At 36.6% G+C, this 25,859-nt stretch overlaps 1 protein-coding gene and 1 pseudogene across 1 annotated transcript; both read right to left on the bottom strand.

Annotated features, from left to right (window-relative positions):
• Positions 1-344: 344 nt before the first annotated feature.
• On the bottom strand, positions 345-3,191 carry LOC123668829 (annotated as a pseudogene).
• A 320-nt stretch (positions 3,192-3,511) lies between these two features.
• LOC123668828 (serine/threonine-protein kinase prp4) lies at positions 3,512-12,548 on the bottom strand. Its single transcript, XM_045602521.1, has 10 exons — positions 12,295-12,548; positions 11,780-11,824; positions 8,649-9,819; positions 8,331-8,471; positions 6,036-6,305; positions 5,673-5,761; positions 5,359-5,505; positions 4,839-5,107; positions 4,374-4,750; positions 3,512-4,104 (listed from the first exon to the last, which is right to left on the bottom strand). Exons 2-10 carry the CDS (start codon positions 11,788-11,790, stop codon positions 3,898-3,900), a joined length of 2,682 nt encoding a protein of 893 aa, XP_045458477.1. The 5' UTR covers positions 11,791-11,824; positions 12,295-12,548; the 3' UTR covers positions 3,512-3,897.
• Positions 12,549-25,859: the final 13,311 nt, after the last annotated feature.

Here is a 25,859-nt window from a genome sequence, read left to right as displayed (position 1 = left end):
TCTGCTCAATCAGAGTAGCAATCTCTCTCGTATTTGAGCAGTGGAGGTCTCGGCGTACAAGTTTTCGTATCTTCTTGGAAAGAGCCCTCTATTCTGGCGAAGCTGCTTGAGCAGTGAGCAACTCGCGCCTCCGCCACATTAGATCCAAGGCTTCGGAAGAGAGTTGGACTGCTTTGTTGACTTCGTCGGCGGAAAGTGCCTACGACTTAGTGTACACACCGTCTTCACCATGTTGTCGGTCATCTCTTCCACGTTGCCAGTAGTTTCCGAATCGAAACGGTTTTGGAGTTCCCATTGAAACTGCTCGGAGCCACATGGCAGCGTACGTCGGAGAGTAGATTTCACTAAGCGGGCTCGCTCTTTTCGGAGGTGCTCCGCAATAGCCGGTGGTTACTGCCAGTGTTAAACCAATTAACCAAGGATACATCTCTGAATATATGCCTTTTATCCGCTATGATGAATCTATCTCGTTCCTCGTCATAGTGTTGGGGCTTTGCCATGTACACCACCTTTGGGGCTTCTTCTCAAAAAAATGAATTCATCAAGAAGAGCCCCTCTGACTCGTAGTAGTTGACGAGCATCTGCCCCCTGCAATTCCTGAGCCCCTACCCGCGTGGTCCGATCCTCGATTCGTCGCGGTCTTGTATCCCACTTTAGCGTTGAAGGCTCCCATAACAACGTTGTAGAAGGCCGAAGTAGTCCCATGCATGGCCCTAGTAATATCGTCATACAAGGCTTCGACTTCATTGTCAGATTGTGCTGAGGTCAGCGCATAGAGCTGTATCACTTCTAGGGAGTACCTGTCAGTGAGTTTAAGTACAAGGTGCGCTACCCGGGTCGACACATTGCTGACTTCCACAACGTTGTTAGTGAGAGTCTTGTGGACCAGAAAATCGACGCCACCTTGGGAAAGCTCATCACCTTCACGGAAGCAGAACAAGTCCCCTGAGTCCAGGATCATCGTGTCTTCGCCCTCTCTTCAAACTTCAGACAACCCCAGTATGCTTCACTTAAGTTTAAGACTCGGTTTTACTTCCAGTTCGGAAAGGTTGTGGTCCAGCCGTAACATGCCTCCATTATACGTAACCGGTACGTAGTACCTGTAGTTTTGAGTGGCAGTCTCCCGTATCCCGGTGATCCTTAGCACCCTCCACCCCACCGTTACCGCGGCCGCTGCTGTAGCCGGGAATAGTGGGGCTACCGAGAACTGAGGACCTAAAATTCTACCGCGAACTCATGAGGGTTTTTGCCCATAGTCACTACGCTGGGCAGGCGGGTTGGTGACCGCAGGGCTAGCTTTGTCGCACCGAAGACGCTGCTGCTCGTCTTCGGTTGTGTATTTAAAAAGCTAGCTGTAGGATGGCTATACCACCATCGGTCGGCTTCGCTAGTTCCACAGTGGTATTGGAACTTTACTATTTCATATTATTAACTAGCTGACCCGGCAAACGTTGTTTTGCCAATAAACTATCTACTATAATATAAGTGTGCGGGGATTTACTTATAAACGAAAGCGTTGTAGACAATGAAAGTATGCTTTAGTTAGTGCACAGAAAAATCAAAATAATACGTATAACAGTCACTACTACGATCGGTACACAAATAAAACCAAAAAAAAAACAATGGCCGAAAACAGTATAGTGAGTAAGACAGGAGACCGGCTTTATTCTCATCCCTACTCCGTGATGTTTGCTGGATGAGAGGTGACAACGTAATGTAGACATCTAGCGGGGATAACTGATCGATTGATAGCTATCGACCGGCGAAGGCAGGAGATCAAATTGAATTGAGAAAAAAAATCACAATTAAAGGAAATTATAAAAAATAATAAAAAATAAAAATTGCGATGGAAAAATAAGGCTTGATCGTAGAAAGGTTGAAAGTTAAGAGTAATAAATTTTTTTTAATTCTAAGTCATGACAAAATAAATATAAAAATCCCGCCAAAAAAAATTAAAGTTTATAATTAACAAATAAAATATAGGGGTTGATCGTAGAAGGTTGAAAATTTAGGGTTGTATGTATTTTTTAATGTTGTATCATAAAAAAATAAAAATATAAATAATTTATCTAAAAATAAAATAAAATAAAAAATTAGGGGTGGACTACCCCTAACATTTAGGGGGATGAAAAATAGATGTTGTTCGATTCTCAGACCTACCCAATATGCACACAAAATTTCATGAGAATCGGTCTAGCCGTTTCGGAGGAGTTTAACTACAAACACCGCGACACGAGAATTTTATATATTAGATTAATTTATTTATTTTACATTAAATAGTATGACTTAATAATGATCACTAATCTAATAAAATCTAATAAGTACTATTAATCATTTTGTATTGTTATTTAATTGATTGAAATTTTGATTTGGGCAAATTGAGATAAGGATTGATGAATTTTGCATGGAATTAAATAAAGCTTTATCATTATTATTATTGGAACTTTTCTATCCCTTAGTCGCCTCTTACGACACCCACGGGATGAAATGGGGTGGCTAAATTCTATATGTCGTAGCCACTCAGCTAAGTAAGTTTTAGTATACTTTAAATTGAAATACCTAAACCTACCTACGGGGGCGGCAAAATTTTCTTCCGCCCCGGGCGGCCGACAACCACGCTACGCCACTGTGAATGTCAGAGTATATTTTATTAGTTAAACTATTTAAATCTTTTACAACGGTACCAAGATTTTTAGGGATATTAATTTTAGTTTCCACTTCCGAAATCTTTCCATGTCCAATGTTAAGTAATCAGCTTCGGCCGGCAAAGCGCCCGTCGCGTCAAACAAAAACTAATGGGGTCGACTTTTATTTCTAGACACAGGCGGCCCTATTTTGCTGTAAATTTTATTTTTGGCGTCTTTTTAACATAACAAAATATAAATTTGTTGCCTTTTATGCTCGGTGCTCGATTAATATTTATTTTATTTATTTTTTCGTAATTCTGTACCTCTACTAATTCTTAGCAAAAATATTCAATATATTATTATTATATAGGTTTTGAAACAATTTTAGCAATATGTTAGCGTTAAATATTTGAACATAAAATGAATTTTACTTTCGTCTATGGCTTGATTAATTGATTGGTTTAATCGTCTATGGCTTATTAATATTGTTCATTCATTTGCTCTTTGTGTCACTTTACTATACTTACAATATTACTCTATTGTCTGTGGTCGGAAGTAGGCCATACTTGTTTACTATTTAAGACTATTCCAAAAAAATAGAATATACATTAAACTTGACTAACATAGTGTATGTATGTGACGACATACATAAATAACATAAACGTGGCTAGAACTTAAGATAGTGTTTTACGTTACAATTATCTTTATTATTATAGAAGTATAGTCTTTGACAACAGAACCTTAATAATGTTCAAACTTATAATTTAAAATTATAAATTATGGTCGAATGTCGACTACTGGGCAACCACTAGTTTAAATACATGATTAACCGAATTTGAAAGAAAAAGCAATGGATGTTATGACTAAGCAATAAAACAAAAACATATTAAACTGTAGTATATTTATCAGAATTACTTATGTACCATAAACATTGACAAGCTTATAAAATAACATTTAGGATAAAATGAGTACATTTACGTTCCGATCTTAACCCAATCGTAAAGTATTACAAATTAAAATTTCATGTTCATATGTACATTAAAATCATTCTACATCTTAGTACATGGCAGATTCGCGTTACAACCTTTGTTATTTTAAGTTTCTTTTTTTTATGATGTAGTCTATTAGTAATTTCATAATTTGGTATATGTCATCTATAAAAATAATTTAGACACTGAAAGTGGACCAATTTATGTTAAAAAAATGTATATATATTTACTCATATATTATAACAATTCATTTTTTTTTGTAGACAATGTATAAAAGAAAATTAAATTTTTTCTTGAATAAAGGGATGAGCCAAACAATGATTTACAGACGCTCGTTTAGCTGGATCCAGCATAATCATCCTTTCTAGTAAGTCCTTTAGTTGTGTTATTTTTTTAGCCTCTGGAGCTGGCAAACGGTGATGTGGAGGAGCTAATTCTGTTTGTAAGTCCCGTGTGGGCTTTATACTTGACATTATAACAATTTTTTCCTGCAACAATAACCATTTAATTAATAATTTGCTTAATTTCACATGATTAAGTAAAATTAAGTATCAATTCAAAATATACTACCTAGTTAAATGAAATATAGGAAGATTAGAACTGCGTGATGACTGATATGTATACATACAATATACACAAAGTCGAAATTTACATGAATTGTTATTGTTATTTATATCATAAAATCTTATTCCGTTAAGTGTTTGAAAATCAAATTCTTCCACTAGGTTTACTTGTAGATAATATAAAAATAACTCACCCTTTCTGTAATCTTATCAAGTTCATGGTACAAAAAGTTACAATTAGCATCAAAATGTTGATCCTTGAAATGACCTTTTTTAATAATCTTATTTGGTATTTTCCCCTTTAGGTCCATGAAATATTTTAACATTTCATTATTAGATTTGCCACTGAACATAATTTTTCCTGTTGATAATTCATAAATAGTACATGCAGTTGACCACATGTCAATACCATAGTCATATGACACACCAAGAATAATTTCTGGAGCTCTATAAAACCTTGATACGAGGTATGGTGTAATTTCATTATCTGATACATGTGATGCTGCACCAAAATCACATAGTTTTAGCATTAATTTACTATCATTAACCAATATATTATCAGGTTTTATATCTGAAATAAAGATTAATGTTGGGTGATACTTCTTTGTTATCAAACATACAAAAATGAATATTTACTTAAAAATATATAATTTACATACCAGCATGTAAAATTCCAGTTTTTTTCAATAGTTTTAAAGCTAACAACATTTGTTGTGTGTAACTCCTAACAGCTTTAATATGTATGCCACTATTTTTTCCATATTTTTTTAGAACTTCTCTTAAATTCATTGATAGTGGTTCCATGACCATACAAAGATGTCTCTTATGGAAAAAGTGGCGGAAAAGTCGCAAACAATGAAATTTGTCTTCAGGATCTGCATCATTCAACCTTTTCAAAATTTCTAATTCTCTTAATCCCGTTTTATGCCTAAAAATTTAAATAGTTAGAATTTTTTTATATAAATGAACATTATTACCACAGACCAATACAAATAGGCTTTAATAATTCCCGTTTTTTACCATCTATCTATCATACAATATTGATAAGCGTTATTAAATAATTTACTAAAATCTGACATTTTAAGAGCATAAATAATAATAAATATATAAGTACAATACAAAAAAAATAGTATAGTTAAGAATATCTTCCTTTACCAGTCAGTTAAAAGAGTAACTTACATAATCTCATTGTTTCGAATAATTTTAACAGCAACATCCGAATTTCCTCGAGCTTGGTCACGAGCACGAACTACATTTGAAAACACACCTTGACCCGTATAACCATACACAGTGTATCTGTTATCTAAAGTTTCACCAATTCGAACCCTGTATCAATAAATATTATTTTAGAAACTAATTAGTAATGTACATAAACAAATGATTTACATCAAGTGACCTGATGGTAAAATCAGACTTTTTTTACAAACCAACATAAAGCTGTATGGCCTTAATAATTGAATGACATGAACAACAACCCACAATATGTATATTACCTATAATAGCCTTCAGCATCATCCCAATTGTCAGTAAGGGATGGATTTTCTAGAGCATTTTTACGTCGAGGTTTTCCAGTAGTTGGTGTCTGTAAATTTTAGTTTTTAATAAAAAAGAAATTATTTATTCACATTATAAACACATACGTACATAAACTATAAAGAGAATCTTATGTCAATTCACAGATATTTGGAAATGGATTTGAAATGATAATTTAAACTTGCCATTTTTTAAAAAAAAATCATAAGATCATATAATCCATCAAAAGTTTTATAACAAGAAAGCGCCAAGAAAATGCCAAGCATATAAAAGATCTGACTACAATAAAAATAAAAATACTCAATTAGCTGTATATAACTTACATCTACACTATCAAAGTTATCCTGATCTGCAAACATGTCCCATTCATTTGCTCTATGTGTTTTATCGATATTGGTTGCAGCTTTATATTCATTTTCTGAATTTTTTATAGTATTCTTTTCGGCCTTTGAATCGGTTTTTGACTGTACTTGTGCAGTAGTAATGTCCTTGGATATTTTAATTTCGGGTGTTGCAGACTCAACTTTATTAGATTGAGTCGTAGTGTTGTTATGTTCTGTATTTGAATTACTGCTATTATTACACCCTAGTCTCTGCAAAAAAATATAGATGTTTTTATTTATCACGACAACTTACAAAACATACTAATATAAATTTTACAAAAGTACATTTATTTGCCGAGTGTTGTTTTATTTAAAAGTTGCTACAGCATGGTAAAGAACAGTTTCATCTAAGAAATAATTACTTTTATCAAACTATTATTAAAATTATATTAGGTCTTTACCTATGAAATTGCCATTTCGTCGTACTGGCTATTACAAAACTAAAAAAAAAATTCGCTTAAAACTCGAATTTCAAATTATTTTTTTTTTAAATATAGTATTCTTTTCTAATTAGTCATTTGTTTAATGGTTAGCGTGTTGTTCGTCATCATGGATATGTTAAAAATTCGAGTGATTATGGATTATGAGTTCCATCGTGGTAGCAAAGCGGCAGAAGCGCACGCAACATCAACGACGTTTACGGTGCGAACACTACTAACGATCGTACCACCCGTTATTGGTTTGCTCGCTTTCGTTCCGAAAATTTTGACCTAAGAAATGAACCACGTGATGACGAATTAAAGCCGATTGTGGAGGCTGATAATTCTCAAACTACAGCTGAATTAGCAGCAGCTTTCGAAGTTAGCACTAAAACAATATTGGTCCATTTGCGTCAAATCGGCAAGGTAAAAAGCTCGACAAATGGGTGCCTCCCGAATTGAATGAACGCCAGCGCGAAATACGCGTCGAGATGTGCCTTGCACTGCTCAACAGACACACAAACGAAGGCATATTGAATCACATTGTTACTTGTGACGAAAAATAGATTCTATTCGACAATCGCAAGCGCTCAGCTAGTTGGTTAGATCCTGGTTCAGTACCTAAACAATGCCCTAAACGAAAAATGACCCCTAAGAAAGTGATAGTAACTGTTTGGTGGTCTAGCGCCGCTGTAATTCATCACGGCTTCTTACCAAAGAAGCTCGTAAGAAGAAGCGTAAAGAACTAGACACAATAATGGGGAAGCTCGCACGTCTCCAACCAGCTTTGGTCAATCACTCGGTTCCACTGCTCCTGCACGACAACGCGCGACCTCATACTGCACAGCAGACGATCTCCAAGTTACAAAAGCTTGGGTTGGTTCAATACCCGAGAGGCAGTACAAAATGCCTTTAAAGAGTTTGTCGCCTCTCATCCAGCAGAGTTTTTCAAGAAATGCATAAATAAGTTACCTTGGCAAAAATGCATTGATTCCTTGGGTAATTACTTTGAATAATAAAAATAAAAAATATAGAAAAAAAAGTGTGTTAACATATTTTATCAAAAATGGCAATTTCATAGGTAAAGACCTACTATAAATCTAAGTAACAAAAACTCCTACTAACAAATTCTTACACATATAACAAAGAGAAAAACAATTATTTAAAATTTGTTTAAGACATCTTTAAACAGCAAACAAAACTCAATGACAGCTATACATCTTTCAAAAGAAAGATTCCCACAACAAAATGCTTTCGCTTTAGCCTGTAATATCCCATTGCTGGGCATAGACCTCTTTCCCCGTGTAAGAGAAGGATCAGAGCTTAATCCAACACGCTGCTCCAACGCGGATTAGCGGATATATTCTCTACTATGAGTAACGATCGCTATCAGGTGTACATAATAACAACCAGAACATACAGCTTAACGTGCTCTCCGAGGCACGGTGGGGAGATTCACAAGGACTACCAACCAGACCAGAAATAAATATTTGTATAAACGCAAATATCCACTTCGGGCGGAAATCGAACCGCGACCGTCGATATTTTAGGCGCGGCCGACACGGCACGCGCACAAATGCGCCAGAGCGGTTATCACATCAACAAGACATTACATGCAAATTATTTTGAGATAACATTATAAAGTAAGATAGACTAATGCTTTTTTACATTTACATTCAAAAAATATTGAGTAAAGTAACAAAATAATAAAATAGCTAATAAAAATGAGTTATATAGTGACTCAAATGGTTATGGTAAAATAATAAAAAAGCTAGAAGCATGTTAATGATTGTATTTAGTATTAATAAATACATGCCTTTAAGAGCTGTTCTCTTTGTTTTCTTCTTCTTTCAATGATTTGTTCGTCAGATTCTTCCTCATCATCAGTGTTAATAGATATATCAAGCTCTTCATCACTTGAGCTGGGTACTATTTGGGCGACTTCATTTGATGAATTCTGAAATAGAATTATTTTTAAATCCCTTTTTGAAAAAATATTGCAAAATGTAGTGTAATGATAAAGTATCTACATACATCATCGTCAACATCATTATTTAAATAAAATAACGTATTTTTATGAAATTTTTGCACGTCTCATTTTTAGCAATGTAAATAAAACTGAAACTATACTTACATTACCCTTCGCCTTTTGTTCGGATCTAAAATTCTTTTCGCGAGACCGTGGTCTGTGCCTATCTCTACTTCGGTCTCGAGATCTGCGATCACGGTCTGAATATCTTCTATCGCGGCGAGACATAATTGACTTATCTCTTGATCGTCTGCTTCGAACTAAGTCTCTTTCTCTCCGCTTTAATTCTGAAGATCGGTGATCTTTATCGCGATCTCTGTCACGATCCCTTTCTCTTTCGCGTTCTCTTTCTCGTTTCTTCTCCCTATCTCTTTCCCGTTCCCTTTCACGTTGTCGTTCTTTTTCACGGTCCCTTTCCTTTTCACGTTCACGCTCTCTGTCTCTCTCTGCCTCAAGTTTACGACGGTCGCGTTCCTTGCGTTCGCGGTGTTCCTTTTCTTCTAATCTTTTTTCCATCTCTTTTCTACTTTCCCTATTTATTATTTCTCTTAAATCTTCTTCTTTCCGTTTAGATTTCAATTTATCTTTTTCCGATGATCGGTCTTTGCTTTGTATATATTTACTTTTCTTTATTTCAACGTCACGATCTCGTTTTTCTTTCTTACGTATAGGAGTCTTGATTTCCTCGTCATTTATGCAAATAACCTTATTCTTTGAACTTTCTTTCCGAGTGTCATCATCACTCTTATCAGAATTGTAAGCAACCAAGCGGGCTTGTAACAATTCTTTTTGTTTCATTAACTCTTCCAGATTAAGATCATCTTCAATTATCGTTAATTCAGGGCTAGCACAGTCTTCTTGATAATTTTCGGTTTCCGAATTTGATGATAAGATTTCCAAAGTTTCGCTTATTTTCTGTGGTAGGGCAGTTCTACTACTACTACTTCGCGACTGAACAACAGGCGCGTCACCGTTTTTTGGTTTATAAGTTTTCATGGAATCTATTAAAGGAGTGTCTAGAGAGGATTCCTTCTTTGCAGGTTTACATCGTCTAGATTTTTTAATTAAATCTTCTACATCTGAAAGTGATGTCTCACTTTCTATTTTAGGACTCTTACCTTTTTCTTTCTTAGATTTCTTTTTCTTCTTGTAAGCCTTTTCTTCTTTTTCCTCTGATGTTCTCTTACGCTTCTTGTGCTTTTTACTTTTTTTCTTTTTCTTAGTTTCATCATCGTGAGCTTCACCATTTGTGGATTTTTCTAAGTCAAGCTTTGATCTGTAACAATAAATATAAAAAGGTACTTACGAAAGCATGCGATATAATGTCTCCTTCTTCATCTTTATTTAAACAACATTGCACTTCTCTGTAATTATACATTTACTAAGAAATCCTTACTCAAAATAGTTATTAAGTTCAAAAGTTAAGAACCTACAACTTTTTTTTTTTACAGTTATTATCAAGCTGAATAATTATTGTAATTGAAAACTTTGAATTCATAATATATGATATATTCTTTTACTTGACACTGTTATAAATTAATGATATTTTAATTCCATAACACCTACTCTACTACCAATGTTCAAAAAAAACTCATCATTGAAAATAGAAGAAATTATATTTATAGTGAAAAATTGCAATATCAGAAGTGACAGTGTCATCTTTGTCTATTAAAATATTTTTATTAGAAAAAACATTATCGCTATAAGATTTATGATTTCCATACAAAGAGATGATAGTCCAGATATAAAATAGTTTAAATATTAATTTTAAACTAAGGAACTTTATGGAAATTAATAAAATTATTTCAAATAGCTTTTCTAAATTCCACAAAATGAACCAGTTCTAGTTCTAGGCAGTTATTTTATATTAATTTTGATTGAATTGTATCAATTTAATATACCAGCTCACTTTTTTATTCAGCCTTTAAAAATAATGCAAAAAACGGAAAACAAAGAAAATATACGCAGTTCGCCCAGCATTTTTACACTTTCAACATATTACAGAACAATTATTAATTTATAATATAAATTATCTACAATTGAGATTGAGCCTATACTATCCCACAGCTAGGCATAGGCCTCTTTCTCCATGCAGGAGGAGGATGCACACGCTGCTTCACTTCAGGTTGGCAGATATATTCACGGTGTACATGGTAACAGCATAAATACATTCAAAGCAGGATGTTTAGGCGCATACACGGCGCACACCACTACACCAGAGCGGTTGTTAGTAAGTAGCAGTAGTAATAGTAGTTGTTATGAATTATTATATACACATAAAATATTAAACAAATACAATACTAATTTTTATTTTTTCTCTGGTTTAATTGATATATTGGATCAGAAGTCCGACAACATAACACTTAACCACAAACGCCAAGAACACAGTAAACATATGGCCCATGACCGCCAGCGCAACAGCCAGAGCTATGATCGCTATTCCAATGCATTGTCAACTAAGAAACTTGTATATAAAAAAGTACACTCAATAATCCACCAGAAACAACAACTAAACAAATTTCCAAACCATGGACATATTTATGGTATACACAAAAATTTATCACAAGCAAGGGTTTAAAAACTATTAGCATAAAAGACATTTGTCATAACCACTACTACAACCACAAGTTTTCCCATGTCTTATAAGAATATACACACTAGTTCTGATGCACCCCAAACATTGTAACATCTGAAAGTTCAATTATAACACATCATGATCGCCTATATCATCTTTGTATAATATAATATATATTTATTATGTATTTATATATGTATGTATTTTATATATGTAAGTATTATGTATGTTTATTATAATATATTATCTATATGTAGGTGTGTATTCTGATTTGCACACCAATTATTTGTTTACTTCCAAACTGTAGTTTCTATTTCTTGTCCTATACCCAAAGGTTGTCTGGAAGAGATCACTGTTTCAGCGATAAGACTGCCTTTGTACATTTTATATATATATTTTGTTGTTGTTTCTTTTAATGGTGTACAATAAAGAGTATTATCATTATTATTACTATTATTATTATTACTATTATTATTATTTTAGGTCCTGGTGAATGAAAAAATATATAATTTCAAACCTGTAACTGGAATAACTCTGCAGTTAATTTATGTGAATAGTACCTACAAATCATTAACATATTTTGATCTTAGAATACAATTTTTTAAGATTTTCTCTAATAACAAAAACTTTAATCAATTTCAACATAATGAAAAATTCTTACTCTTTTCCCATTGTGCAGTTTTTAACAGTAAGACCACAGCAGAATCTGAAAGCAATATGATACATTTTTAACTCAATTTATCTCATACATAATAATAAGTCTTCCCTCTTTTTTTAGTATAATAATTAATATTTATATGTTCATATAGAAGAATAGTGTGCCTTATGGTGTTAATATTAGTTTTATTTCACCTTCAAAATTATAAAGAATAATAATTTAAAGAAAATCTGTATTACTTAATTTTTTCGTGGATTATTATATCCAATATATTATGAATCATATACAATAATTTCTATACTTATTGTTTTTTTATCAAGATATAATAGTTTTGGTTTTGTATTAAGCACACTTGTAAACATTAACTTTAGATAACTATGTACTAACTAACTACACTGATATATGTTACATAAATTATGTAAACATTTTTCGTTCTTCAAATTATGTCGTTGTTTTCAGACTAGATAAAACTGCAACAACAAAATAAGTATTTAGTTATTAATTCAACGTGACATTACCGACCAAACCTCCATTAACTAGTTTTGCGGGCAAGTGGTAACGGAGTCGTTTATTTTTTATCGCGTTTCTGATGATATTTTTCCATGTGGCAATGTACCTGTTACTTTTTTATTTAGAAAATATACCTTAAAACGTTAAATGCTCATGAATGATTTATACTTATTTGGGTATAATAAATTAAATAATATATTTTTAGTAGGTACAGGTATACAATTTAAATCATTAATCACTACACTTCTACCAAAGACTAATAGAGTAGCGTTTTCTTTTTTACTTCGTGTTCATAAATTATTTTGATGTCGATATATTGAAATGGCTTTCCAACATAGAGCAACACGGAGGGGAGTAGTACATGGGTACAGGCGTTCCTTTCTGTCAAGGTATAAGTCCTTTTGGACTTATACCTGGACTTTTTAGTCCTACGCGTACAATAAAACTAGTTGCAGGCGCACTGATCACTTCAAGTCGATCCACGAGGATCCAAAAGCCCAGGCCCTCCCCGTCAAGGAAGTGCACAGGATGTACAACCTACGAACCAAGGAACCATACAACATGGTTCTTTGCATTCTAGAACTTTCCCCGCAAGGGAAACAAATTTTTTTTTTTTTTATGTCACTAGGTCGGTAAACAAGCGTACGGCTCACCTGATGGTAAGCGATTACCGTAGCTTATAGACGCCTGCAATACCAGAAGCATCGCAAGCGCGTTACCGACCCAATCCCCAATCCCCCCAGGAGCTCTGGTCACCTTACTCACCGACAGGAACACAATACTGCTTGAAAACAGTATTATTTTGCTGTGATCTTCTGTAAGGTCGAGGTACTACCCCAGTCGGGCTGCTCCATATTTTGAGCAGGAAATTCCTGCTGTGCCCTACCTCAGTTTATAATATTAAAACAGTGTGTCATCTCTCCGGGCTCACTGTAGAAGCCCCTCTAAAGCGTGGCATCCCCGGACAATGCCACGATTGCCAAAAATAGGGGCACTCCGACCGCAATTACTTCACAAGGCCTAGGTGCCTAAAGTGCCTAGGGGATCATAGTACGACGGACTGTCCTCGTAAGGTCCCAGACCAAACAACTACCCCAGCTGCGTCCTCTGCAAAACGCAGGGGCACCCAGTGAATTACCGCGGCTGCCCAAAGGCCCTGCGTAGACGCCCAGGGGCTAATAACGCCCGCAAGAACTCAAACACGAGTTCCAAGCCCACCCCCGCTTCCGCCGAATCCCAGCCGGCGAAAACAATCACCCCTTCTGCCCTTCCCACGGAGCAAATAGTCCCACAGGCGAAGACGTACGCCACGTCACCCACGGAAAAGACTCCTCAGGTCAACAACCCGTTAGGAGCCTGGGCTAGACCGTTATCAAACGGCATCCCTACCACTTCTCGCGCGAAGGCGAAAGCAATCACCAAAAGCCAATTGCTCGGCATGAAGGCACACTTAGATAGCATGAGGGCAAACCTCGATAGCATGGCGACTCTCATAGAGCAATCCCTCGGTAGTTTTTAGATGGCTACTAATGGTAGGAATAAACCGCGATCGCTCAGCGTTGTTGGTTTCAACGCAAACGGCCTTATCCGGCAAATTTTTTTGCGAAAATTCGTTCATAGAAATCTTGCTATCACTTTTAAGAAATAAGAACGCGATATATTTTTTGTTTCTCTAATAAATAGATAAATATAAATTTTTTTTTTTTTTTTTTTTTTTCCGGCAAATTGACTAAGTACGTCAATTTCTAAGGGACCACCCCGTCGACGTCATGTTAGTTCAGGAAACTTTCCTCAAACCGTCAATTAGAAGTCCTAGGATAGCTAATTATCGGCTTGTTAAAAATGACAAAGACTCCGCCCGTGGAGGCACTATCATTTATTATAAGAATTCTTTGCACTGTATTCCGCTCGACCCACCCACGCTTCTCAACATCGAGGTGTCAATGTGTCAGCTTGACGGGCCATCAGCCCATAACAATAATCTCAGCTTACTCCTCTCCGAGTAAACCCTTACTAGAAAGTGACATAAGATCACTACTCTCGTTGGACGTCGCGGTCCTTCTGGCCGGCGACTTAAACTGTAAACACCCCCGTTGGAATTCTCGTAAAACAAATACCAAAGGTAGGGAACTACGGACTGGGTAAGGTAGGGAACTACTGACGGCACTACCGACCTTCGACTTCGAAGTGATCGCCCCTATTGACTACCCCTGTTCCTATCGGCTACCCCGATAGGAACGGTAACACACCCGTCACACTCGACATAGCGATCTTGAGGGGAGTGACCTTAGAGTTACGAACCATAGAGACGTAATCTGAGAAACTCTGACCATCGCCCCGTCCCAATCTAGCTAGGACCAGACACTGATCTCCCCAACCCACTAAAATCATAATAGATTTTAAAAAACTTGACATCGAGTTAAATAATATTGATTCCAACGAGGATTTGAATAAAATACCTGACACAATTGACTCCGTAGATGTCGCGAAAGCAGCCGCGTTAAATCTCACCTCTTTCTTAAAAGAAAAGATCGGTCACTGCTCAAGGGAAATTCCCGATCGCCCTGGAGAGCGATGGGAACTCCCGGAGGAGTTAAAAGATCTGATCAGGCACAAGAACGCGTAGACTAGAGCCCATGACACCTACCCGACTGACGACAATCGGAGGAGACTCCGTGCCCTACAGAGGGAGGTGAAAGCACGCTTCGCCGAACTCAGGGCTGACCGCCACAGTAGACGCCTCGGAGAGCTCACGCCTTCGCACACCGCTTACTAGTCGCTAGCGCGAAATCTCCGAAGCGACACTGTCACCACGATACCCCCATTGCTACGCTTGAATCTCCCTCCAGCCCTCGACGATCTGGATAAGGCCGAATGTCTTGCTAGTAGCCTGGAGAGCCAATGCTCGCCAAGCACTGAGCCGGTCGATCAAAGTCACCTCTTAAAGGTAGAAGTAGAACGCAAGGCGGCTTCATCGCCTACGGACGAACCACTCCCTCCGACGACCGTCAAGGAGGTTGAATCGATCCTCAAACGTCTCAGCGCGAAAAAGTCTCCGCCACCAGATACAATATCAAACAAGACCATTAAGCGTCTTCCAAGATAGCAACTCGCCCTCTTAGTCATAATTTATAACTCCCTCCTGGCTGGCTGCTCCTTTCCCGACCACTGGAAAGAAGCAATAGTACTAGGTATTCACAAACCTGGAAAACCCAGGAACCACCCTACAAGCTACCGCCCTATAAGTCTTCTCAATACACTCAGCAAAGTGTATGAGAAAATTATCCTAATTGGACTAAAGAAACCCATGGAGACCATGAAACCTCCGCTCATTGACGAGCAGTTCGGATGTCGAGCTGGACACTCATCAGTTAACCAAGTGTACCGCATCACCGAACATATCCTGTCCGGTTTCACTAAAACTAAAGCCCACTCAACGGGCGCTCTCTTCTTCGATATAGCGAAAGCATTCGACAAAGTCTGGCATAACGGCTTAATCTACAAGCTGTACAAACTTAAAATACCAGACAGACTCGTGCTCATCATACAGGACTACTTGTCGAATCGCACGTTATCGTTGTCTCGGCCGATACGCGCCGGCGTCCCACAGGGATCCGTACTTTCTCCGTTTCTGTATTCACTCTACACGAACGACATCCCCATACCCATCCATAGTTCAGTAACCAAGCTGGCTCTCTTCACAGACGACACTGCAATATTCATGACCTCCGTCTCTGTAGACACGATGTCCAGATGCCTCCAAACTGCAACCACCGCACTAGGCGAGTGGTTCAGGAAGTGGAGAATCAAGGTAAACGCGGAAAAAAGCTCAGTGGTGGACTTCACCCGAAACCCAAAACATATATTTTGGAGACAGGGGCAACCGGAGACAATCCAACTCTTCGGGACACCGAACCCATGGCAAAAAGAAGCCAAATACCTCGGGGTCACTCTAGACAGGAAAGTCAGTTTCAAATCTCACATCAAGCGCGTTCGTAACCGAGCTGCCTTCGTACTCAGTTGGTTATATATGATGCTATGCGGAAACAGTAAAATGTCTCTTAGAAATAAGACGACATTGTACAAACGCTGCGTTCGTCCTATCATGATCTACGCGAGTCCAGCCTTCGCCCACTGCCACCCCGCCTACATCCGACGTCTGCAAGTATTGCAGAATGATTTCTTGCGCACGGCCGCGGCCTCACCGTGGTACGTACGTAACATTGACCTCCATAAGGACTTCGGGATCGATTCAATCGCCAAGCATCTCAAAACACTTTCTATAAAATATTTTGAGAAAGCTATCCGACACCCCAACCCTCTTGTAGCAGAGGCCTGCACCTACGTAGGTAGAGAAAATATACAGACGAGACTTAGACGTACTAAACACGTCTTGACAGGCCGCTCGCGCTCATACAATATGCGGATCGGTCGAGCGACTGATCCGAGTCTATTCCGAGAGCTTGCTGTCGCCGTGCGATAGTGTTGTTACCGGCTTGTTTGTAGATAGTTATCGATAAAAACGGCAAAGGCAAAGGAGGAGAGAGACATATTTGAGATTCTGATTTATTTATAATATAACATTGCGAGCTTAATTTTAATATACATAGTTTTATAGTAAAATTGCATATAGTACTTACGAGTATTAATAAATTTTTTCTACAATTACTTAGTGTTAACTTCGATCATAATGTTTTATATTAATTTTTGCAAGATTCTTAAAGATCCAAATTTAAGGCACACTTGGATTTTTTTTGTAATAACAAACTAAGCTGAAAGTAATAGAAGGAAATAGTGTAGAAATAGTCCTTTGCTCAAATAATTTCAATAGCTGTCTTTGTGACTTTCAAGTGTGGAACTGGCAAGATTAATAATGAAAAAGAAATAAATAAATATCTACACAATACACACACGGTCGTCTGTTTCTACATTAAGCAACTTAATGCTTGTGTTATAGGCAACAGCCGACTGGTATAGTCGACTTGACTGGTTTAGAATTCCTAATGTGTGGGCAACACAAAAATAAAATCGTGAATATTTTTTTTTATAAACATTCTTATATGACTAAAACGTATATATATATATATATATATATATATATACATATATATTACACCCAGACTCGGGGTGGCAAGCGAACCACTACAAACTGCGCCACCGGGCTAGTCAAAACATACCGGTACCCACCCCAGGGTGGGGTAGGTGGTATGGTAAACTGAAAACGTGCAGCTGTGGGGGTTAGGGGTGTTAAGGCGTAAATAAAACCGCAGGTTTTAATTACTATAATATTTGGTTTAATCTATAATATAAAAATGAGTCGCTGAATGTGTTGCTAAGCGCAAAACTCGAGAACGGTTGGACCGATTTCGCTAATTCTTTTTTTAAAATATTCCTTGAAGTACGAGGATGGTTCTTACGGAGAGAAAAATTCTAAAAAAAAAAATAATAAAATTAAAGAATCGACTGTTAGGCGATACGAAGTTCGCCGGGTCAGCTAGTATTTAATACATATCGACACCTCCGACGCATAAGGTCTTAACGCCCTTTTTATTAAAAACCCATATTTTACATTATCGTAATTACGTATATGAGTTTTATAAATTCCTGAAATCAGAATCTTAATATTACTTTTAATTAACGAGTTTTAGAAAATTTAAATTTCCTTCTCGTTTTCGAGTAGTGACAAAAGTAAACTTTAAATGGCCATACTGTAAACTTGCCATATTCTGTATACGACCTTATGCGCCGGAGGTGTCGATATATGGACGATCTTATCGCGGCTAGTGACATCAAGTGACAACTCCAATATTATTTTAAAAACATAACAATTACTCTGTCAATAAACAACATATAAAACCTGGCTCACGGAACTTCGTATATCTTAAACACCTCCCCTCGAAGTCGTGAGCGTATCGTACTTATTTCTTTATCATTTATAGGTTACATAAACATTCATAATATTTCGCTGCACTCAAACCTTTTGTAAAAACATCTGCAGGCATGGCATTCTCTCTGTACACAAATATTTTTAATGATAATTTCTTGTCAAAAATCCTCCCCTTGCCGTCTAGTGCAACCTTTAGCAACTAGCCAAACTTTCTCTTATATTTGACCTAGATATTCATTTTCTAGCGCTTTTTTCCAATTAATCGAATTACTCGTTCTTTTAGCTTTCTGCCAAGACATTGGATTTATTGTTGCTGTTGCTGTTAACATTTGTGCTTCAGATTCTTCATCTTCGGTATCACCTTCTGTCCGTTCTTTACCATCCTGCTGAAACTGATATTCCTTTCGGGGTCGTCCTGCCATCCCTGTGCGTATGAGTCTCGGTCTTCCTCTTCCTCTTTTTGCAGGTTCTATCAGTTTTTCCCATTGCACAGTTGAATATTTATTTTTCGTTGATCTATCATTTGATTCTGTTTCCAAATGTTCATGTGCACTATCAAGCGATTTTCTCGCCCTAGATCTACTTCTGTTTCCGTTCTGTTCATTTAAATCTATACATATCTTTTTATCATCTTCATTTTCACTATCAAGAATCTCTTCATATTGATTATCAAATGCACTTTCTTTCATAAAATTTACATCTCGTGTTATAATAATTCTTTTAGTTTTAGGATCGTGAATTCTATAAGCTTTACATTCTTTATCATAACCCATGAAGATCCCAACTTCTGAATTAGAGTCGAATTTACCTTTTTGGTTCCCCTTATCTTTATAGTAAAGTTTAGATCCAAAAACTTTCATATAGGTCACTGTTGGTTTCTTTCCTGTCCAAACAGTGTGTGGTATACCACACATTTACAACGGTAATATATTACCGTTTAAAGCAGTAGTAGGACACCGATTTCGTATAAAATTAGCGGTATTTACAGCTTCTGCCCAAAAACCTGGAGGGCTTCCAGCTTGACGCATCATGCATCATGCCATCTCAACTAATGTTCTATTCTTCCTTTCGGCAACACCATTCTGTTAGGGTGTGTACGGTACAGTAAATCCCCGTCTAATTCCTTCTTTCTTTAAGAAATCATCAAACTCTGTATTTATATATTCTCTTCCATTATCTGACTGTAAATTCTTTATCTTCTTTCCTGTTAAGTTTTCCACATACGCTTTATACTCTTTAAATACTTTGAAGACGTCGCTTTTGTTAGCTATAAAATAAACTTCGCACCAGCGAGATTTGTCGTCAATAAAAGTGACAAAATATTTTTTATTACCAAACGACTGGTGCCTCATAGGACCACATACATCTGTGTGTACTATCTCTAACAAATCATTTGTGCGACTTTCACTAGATTTAGGAAATGGCTTAGATGTCAGTTTTTGATTTAAACATACCTCACATTCTGATAACTTTTCATTAACATCGAATCTCAAACCATGTACTAAATTATTCTTGGCCATAGCTTTGAGATCACGTTCATTAAGGTGTCCCAAGCACTCATGCCAAATGTCAATTGGCTTCTTCGCCACCTCAACATTATTGGAGTACTGTTGACCCAATCTCACATGGTACAAATTACCTACACGGTCTGCTCTAATATGAACTTTTTTGTTCTCATCAATAACTACAGCGTTATTTTTTGAAAAATGAACTTCAACACCACGATCAGTCATTTTTGATACTGATAAAAGGCTGGTTCGTAAGTCTGGGACGTAGTACACCTTTTAAATGTCTATCTGGCGCTTTTCACTACCTGTATCAACCGGGATTCTGACTTTTCCTACTCCGGTTATTTGCGTACTCCCATTATTTGCCAACTTCAATTCATTTTTCAGTTACACATATGTGCCGTGCATCCACTGTCGACACACCAAATAGAATTAGTGTGTTCACCGGTACGAGCCTCTTCGGTCGTGCCAAACATTGTCGTATATTCTTGCCGCTCAGAACTGCATTCTCCTTGTTTTACACTTTGCTTCGCCTTATTTTGCATTTTAGTTTTACACTCTCTCGCAATGTGTCCTCAACGACCACAACGATAACATTCAACTTGCCTCTTATTATTGGGTGAAATGTTACTGTGTGTAGTTTTCTTTTGATGTACGTCGTGAGTTCGTTTGACGAACATAGCTCCCTGATCAGTTACTGTAACTTTTCTACCTTCATAATCTTCGACAATCTTTACCTTCAATATCTCCGTAGACGGTAGATCATCACACGATTCCATTGCAGTGCGAAACATAGCAAATGATTCTGGTAGACTGTACAATAATAAAATCGCTAATAATTCGTCAATCACTACTAAACCGATTTCTTTGAGTTTTTTAACTGCATCAAAAAAATCTGCAAGGTGCTTACGAAGATCGTCTTCTTCCTTCATGCGCGTCAGTACAAGTTTCTTCAACAATGACGCTTTACGCGCTGGTCCGCTAGATTCATACATTGATTTCAATTTATCCCATACCTGTTTCGAAGTATCCAAACCATCTAATGCTGCGAGCTCACTAGGACTAATAGCCAGTAATATATCTGATTCTGCCTTTTCGTCCATCCTCACCCAATCTGCATACTTAGGATCGGTACGAACCGGTTTAGGTATAGTACCCGTATTCCCACAAATCATTTTTCTTCGAAATGGCTCTCATGTGAATCTTCCACGTATCATAGTTATCTACAGTTAACGGGTCAATTTTAATAGAAGCAGCCATGATAATGTTTTTTCAACAAGACCTTTAAAATTAAATATCTTTAAAATTAAATACGACGTAAAAATGTCAAATAACTCAGACGTAGATTCATCCGTTGTCGTATTTCACTTGTATACTTTATAACAGTTTTTCACTGTATTTACTGTTATGAAATCAATTGTATATAATTCACTGGGCCCATAACCCGTTAAGACGTAAATAAAACCGCAGGTTTTAATTACTATAATATTTGGTTTAATATTTAATACATATGGACGATCTTATCGCGGCTAGTGACATCAAGTGACAACTCTAATATTATTTTAAAAACATAACAATTACTCTGTCAATAAACAACATATAAAACCTAGCTCACGGAACTTCGTATATCTTAACAAGGGGGATATTTCGTATGCATTGGAGTAAATCTTAATTCAACAGAGATTCCTGGAAATTTATCGTTGCGTTTTTGACGAATAGAATTAGAGATAACATTCACAATTTGACATTAGCAGCTGTTTTTTTTTTAATCCCCGCCACGTTTTGATGGAAGCAAACTGACCCACCTATATTTTATATTTTGTGGGCGAAGTGGGCGTGATGTGGTCGCGAACAGTGACGTCATATATGACGTCGAGCGATCGATCGCGACGACCACGGGTCTTAGGTGGAACGCCGAACGATAGAATGGGTGTTGCGGTCGTTGTGGTCACTTAGTGGAATGCGGCCAAGAGCAAGATGGTAACCACGGAATCCACGGATGGTATCCCTACGACCAGTGTTACCAACTTACTAACCCCTGCTTTAACAGTAGATATGCTGTTTTTACTTTGATGACCCTGTTTTCTGTTTCATTCCTAATTTGTACTGTTTTTCAATTGCGTTCAGCGTTATCACTATCTAATATCTTTTAATGACCACTAAATTATAATACACAATGATATCAGATAGCAGGATCTACTCAGTCTACTCTTGTCGGAATTCGAGGAAATTCCCTGACCAGTCTTTTATGATTGACATTTATATTTTATACACGGGGAAATCATGTACAAAATTTGTATAAAATTAACCATGTGAAAAATTCTCCAAAACATATTTTTTGGATATTTTAAAACATTTCAAGCATTTACAAATTTAAAATACAAACAACACAAAATTATTTAATTAAATAATATTAATTTTACAAATATTAAAACTTTGTGTGAATTGCTGAAGAAACTTTTATGCTCACTTGCAGAGCCACCGTAGAAAGATTATTTTGTGCTATAAATATTATGAAAACTAAATTACGCATCAAAATATCGACCTTACAGATTAAATCTTCAAATGAGTAGCAGTCGGTTAAATCCGAAATAACTGATTGCTACTCATTCAGAGGCGGCTCTAGCCCTTGTGGCGCCCGTGTGCAACCAGTACCCTGGCGCCCTCTAGTAGGCGCGGGCTCAAAATGCAATACTTACAGTTATATTTTCAAACCTCCACGGAATTGCCCCGCTACATGCGAGACTGCCGGAAGGGCGTCCTCTAACTCGCGAGCTCTTGCAACCACCGGCAAGTCGACCCAGCGCGGACAGCGGTGGCGACGATTCGGACGACGCGGGGGAGGACATCCCGTCGTATACCTAAATAAAGGAGACACCTACAGAAATGGATCGACCGACGGTGTAGATAGTGAATAAAAATAAGGCGAAAACCCCAAGGGCAATGAGACCTTGGCCCAATAGGACCGAAATGATGTGACTCCGGAGGCTAAGCCCTGGTGAAGATAGCCCGGGTAAAGAGGGCAACTTTGAGGCCCGTACCCAGACAGACCCTCGGGCCTGTCAGGAAGACCCACACACAAAATTTTCAAACGGAAATTCGGTTGCAAAGAGTGCAATTTTAAATGTTGTCGGGAAACAAAAAGTGTTTCTTAAGAAGGAGGGAGTAACGACAATAAAAAATCACAACCTTGTAATACAACCTTGTAACCACACACAAACACACACACACACACATCTATTTACAAAAAAGTTACTTTTCGTGCTTTTTGCATTAGCGAAATCTTTAACAATGTCACTGACTATAATTTTGATTGCATGTTCAATACTTATTAACGATAAATTTGTCAATGTACTTTGTGACAATGTTGATCTAAGATAATTTTTAATTATTTATAGTTTAGAAAATGATCTTTCGCTGTGTGCTATAGTGACTGAAAGTGTCAGGTAATGTCCTCAGTGGTGTTGACAGATTTGGGAATACTGAAATTAATTTATTCGTAAACAAGTAATTTAAAATATCAAATGGCGTAGTGGAATCATCAATAAACATAAAGAGCTCAAACTTTTCCGTATCTGAAGACCCAGTATGGCAAAGTTTATTTTCTAACTTAGAACAATGTGCTTTTTTTGTATCCGAGTCCAAATCCTTCCAGTGTTTCAATTTTTGAAGAAATGAAAAATTGACTTTATTTAAATTCAAAAGCTCGAACCGTTCGTTGAACTTAGTAACTGCGGTGTCTAATAAATAGTAGTAAAAATTTACTTTAAAATGTATTTTCGCGTCTTTTATCGGTTCATCCTCCACCTCATAACTAAAAAACGACTTTTACGAGCGACAGGGCGTGTAGGTGTGGGAAATTCTGTTATTGCCTCGACTTCCTCCGCTGTTAAGAAGCTCTTCAAAAGCGGACTCATTACGGTATTCAGACAAACTTATTTTTGCATTGTCAATAATGACAATACAACGTCTGACTTTTGAAGTGCCTTGCTAACTACTTAAAATTCAATCCAAATAAGCAGAGAGCAAGTCAATTTAAACGACTTAATTTTGCTAGTAATGATTTTGCCATATTTCATACACTTTTCCCAATTCAAAACTTAGAGCTCTTACTGCTTCAACCCCGCTCTCCCATCGAGTATTTAAGAGTGGTATTACACTTAAAGTTGGCACTTCTTTAACACCTATTTGCCAACGTGCTGTAGATACAGAAAAAAGAAACATAAATTTCTTGCACAATTGAAAAGAAATTTACATTTACTAATAAACTTTTAGCTGCGTCATTCACTACCAAATTTATGCTGTGTGTCGCACAAGGTACATAAAATCAACATAAAATGCGCGCAGGTTTAAATCTAAAATTCGTTTTTGTAGACCTATATTTTTCCCTTTCACGTTTGCACCATTATTGTAGCCTTGACCACGCATATCTTTATATCAATTTCATTTGAAATTAAAAAATCTACCTAAAATTGAGGTAAGACCAGAGCCAGTAGTGTCTGTAATAGGAAAAAAACCCAGAAAGTGTTCTTTTACTTCAGCCTTGTTTTTGCTTGCATTTAAAAGAACGTACCGTACAACAACCGATATTTGTTCTTCGTGAGCAATATCTGAAGTGCAAACTAAAATAATTGAAAGATATTTGGATTGTGTCAATCCCAAAACAATGGCTTTTAGATAGAGAGATTAGAGGTCTTAGAGAAATTAGAGGTATATTCTAGAGCTTTAAAGCTTTAAAAAGTTACCATTATCAGAATCGTAAAGTTTTTTAGATCTTCCCCGAAAAGCCAGACATTGCTTAGCTAAAAAATGAAATATGTTAATTATTCGTTCGACTACTGCTTCTACTTCTTCCTTCTCCAGCCTTCTTTTTCGGCTCTGTGCACCAAAAAGTTTCTTTCTTCTATTGCCATCAGACATCTTAAATAAATAATAAACTAAGTACTTATATGCACCTAAAAGTATTTTCGATGTAAATTAATATAGGCCCAGAGAAATAGTTGCAGCTTGAACTATTATTCTATATATTAATACGCTAAGATTAAAATGTTTACCTCCTTTTTTAGAAAAAACCTTACTATTACTTCACATAAATTATATATCATTTTATAGATAACTAGCTGTGCTCACGACTTTGTCCGCGTGGAATTTTACAAAAGCTAATCCTCATATAAAATAAATCAATTTCTAAAATAGAAGTAGCCTAAATTACTCCTTACTACATCAGCTATCTACCAGTGAAAGTCTCGTCAAATTTGATGTAGCCGTTTCAGAGATTAGCCGGAACAAACAGACAGACAGACAAAAATTGTAAAAAATGTGATTTTAGTATTCGTACCGTGTATACATCTATATGCATTTAGTAAAAAGCGGTTATTTTAATATTACAAACAGAGACTCCAACTTTATTTATTTGTATAGATTGCTTGTTCTACCGGTCTTCACAACTAAAATATTAATTAAAATAATTTTTGTAATTTTGTAAAGTGGTAATTATTATCCTTATTAGGGAGAATTATTTTATTTTATTTTTAATTATTTTATATTAATTATTATAATTATTATATATTAATTATTTTATTATATTTATATAATTATTTATTGCTAATTATTTATATATCGAAATAAATTATCTATATAGCCTCAATCGGCTATCTTTCAAGTTGGACAAAGTTACACATCTGTGCCAAATTTCACTAAAATCACTTCAGTAGTTTCGGAGTTCATCCTGGACAAACATCGTGACACTGGAATTATATATAATAGAGAAAAAAGATATGACACATATCAATCAACGTCGCGGTACCTACATTAGGCAATCTTACAAAAAATGAAATAAAAAAGTTTAAGGCTGATTTCACGTTGAAACAAAAGTTATTGTGTAGAATAGGTAAAGACGCAGCTTGTGGGTGCACGCTTCGCATTGCTACCGCGCGCCCGGCATCGGCCGTAACATGGGCGCAGGGTCTTTGAGAGCGCCGGTGCCGTGAGCGACGCATCTTTGGAGGTGTTGCATTAGAGGGCTCGGCGTCCTCTTAGACCGTGTGCGCCGCACCCTGCACTATAGGTAAAGACGCCTCTGTACTCGTTTGAAGGCACATAAAGAAATTTAACAATAATATGTATGATTTTAAGAAGGAAAATGAGTCTGTAAGTACTAAAGATAAGGCAATTGAGG

This window comes from Melitaea cinxia, chromosome Z, assembly GCF_905220565.1.
Source record: "Melitaea cinxia chromosome Z, ilMelCinx1.1, whole genome shotgun sequence".
In the NCBI taxonomy this organism is placed as follows: domain Eukaryota; kingdom Metazoa; phylum Arthropoda; class Insecta; order Lepidoptera; family Nymphalidae; genus Melitaea; species Melitaea cinxia.
The sequence above is the reverse complement of the archived record's forward strand: the minus strand, read 5'-3'. Positions and strand labels throughout refer to the sequence as shown.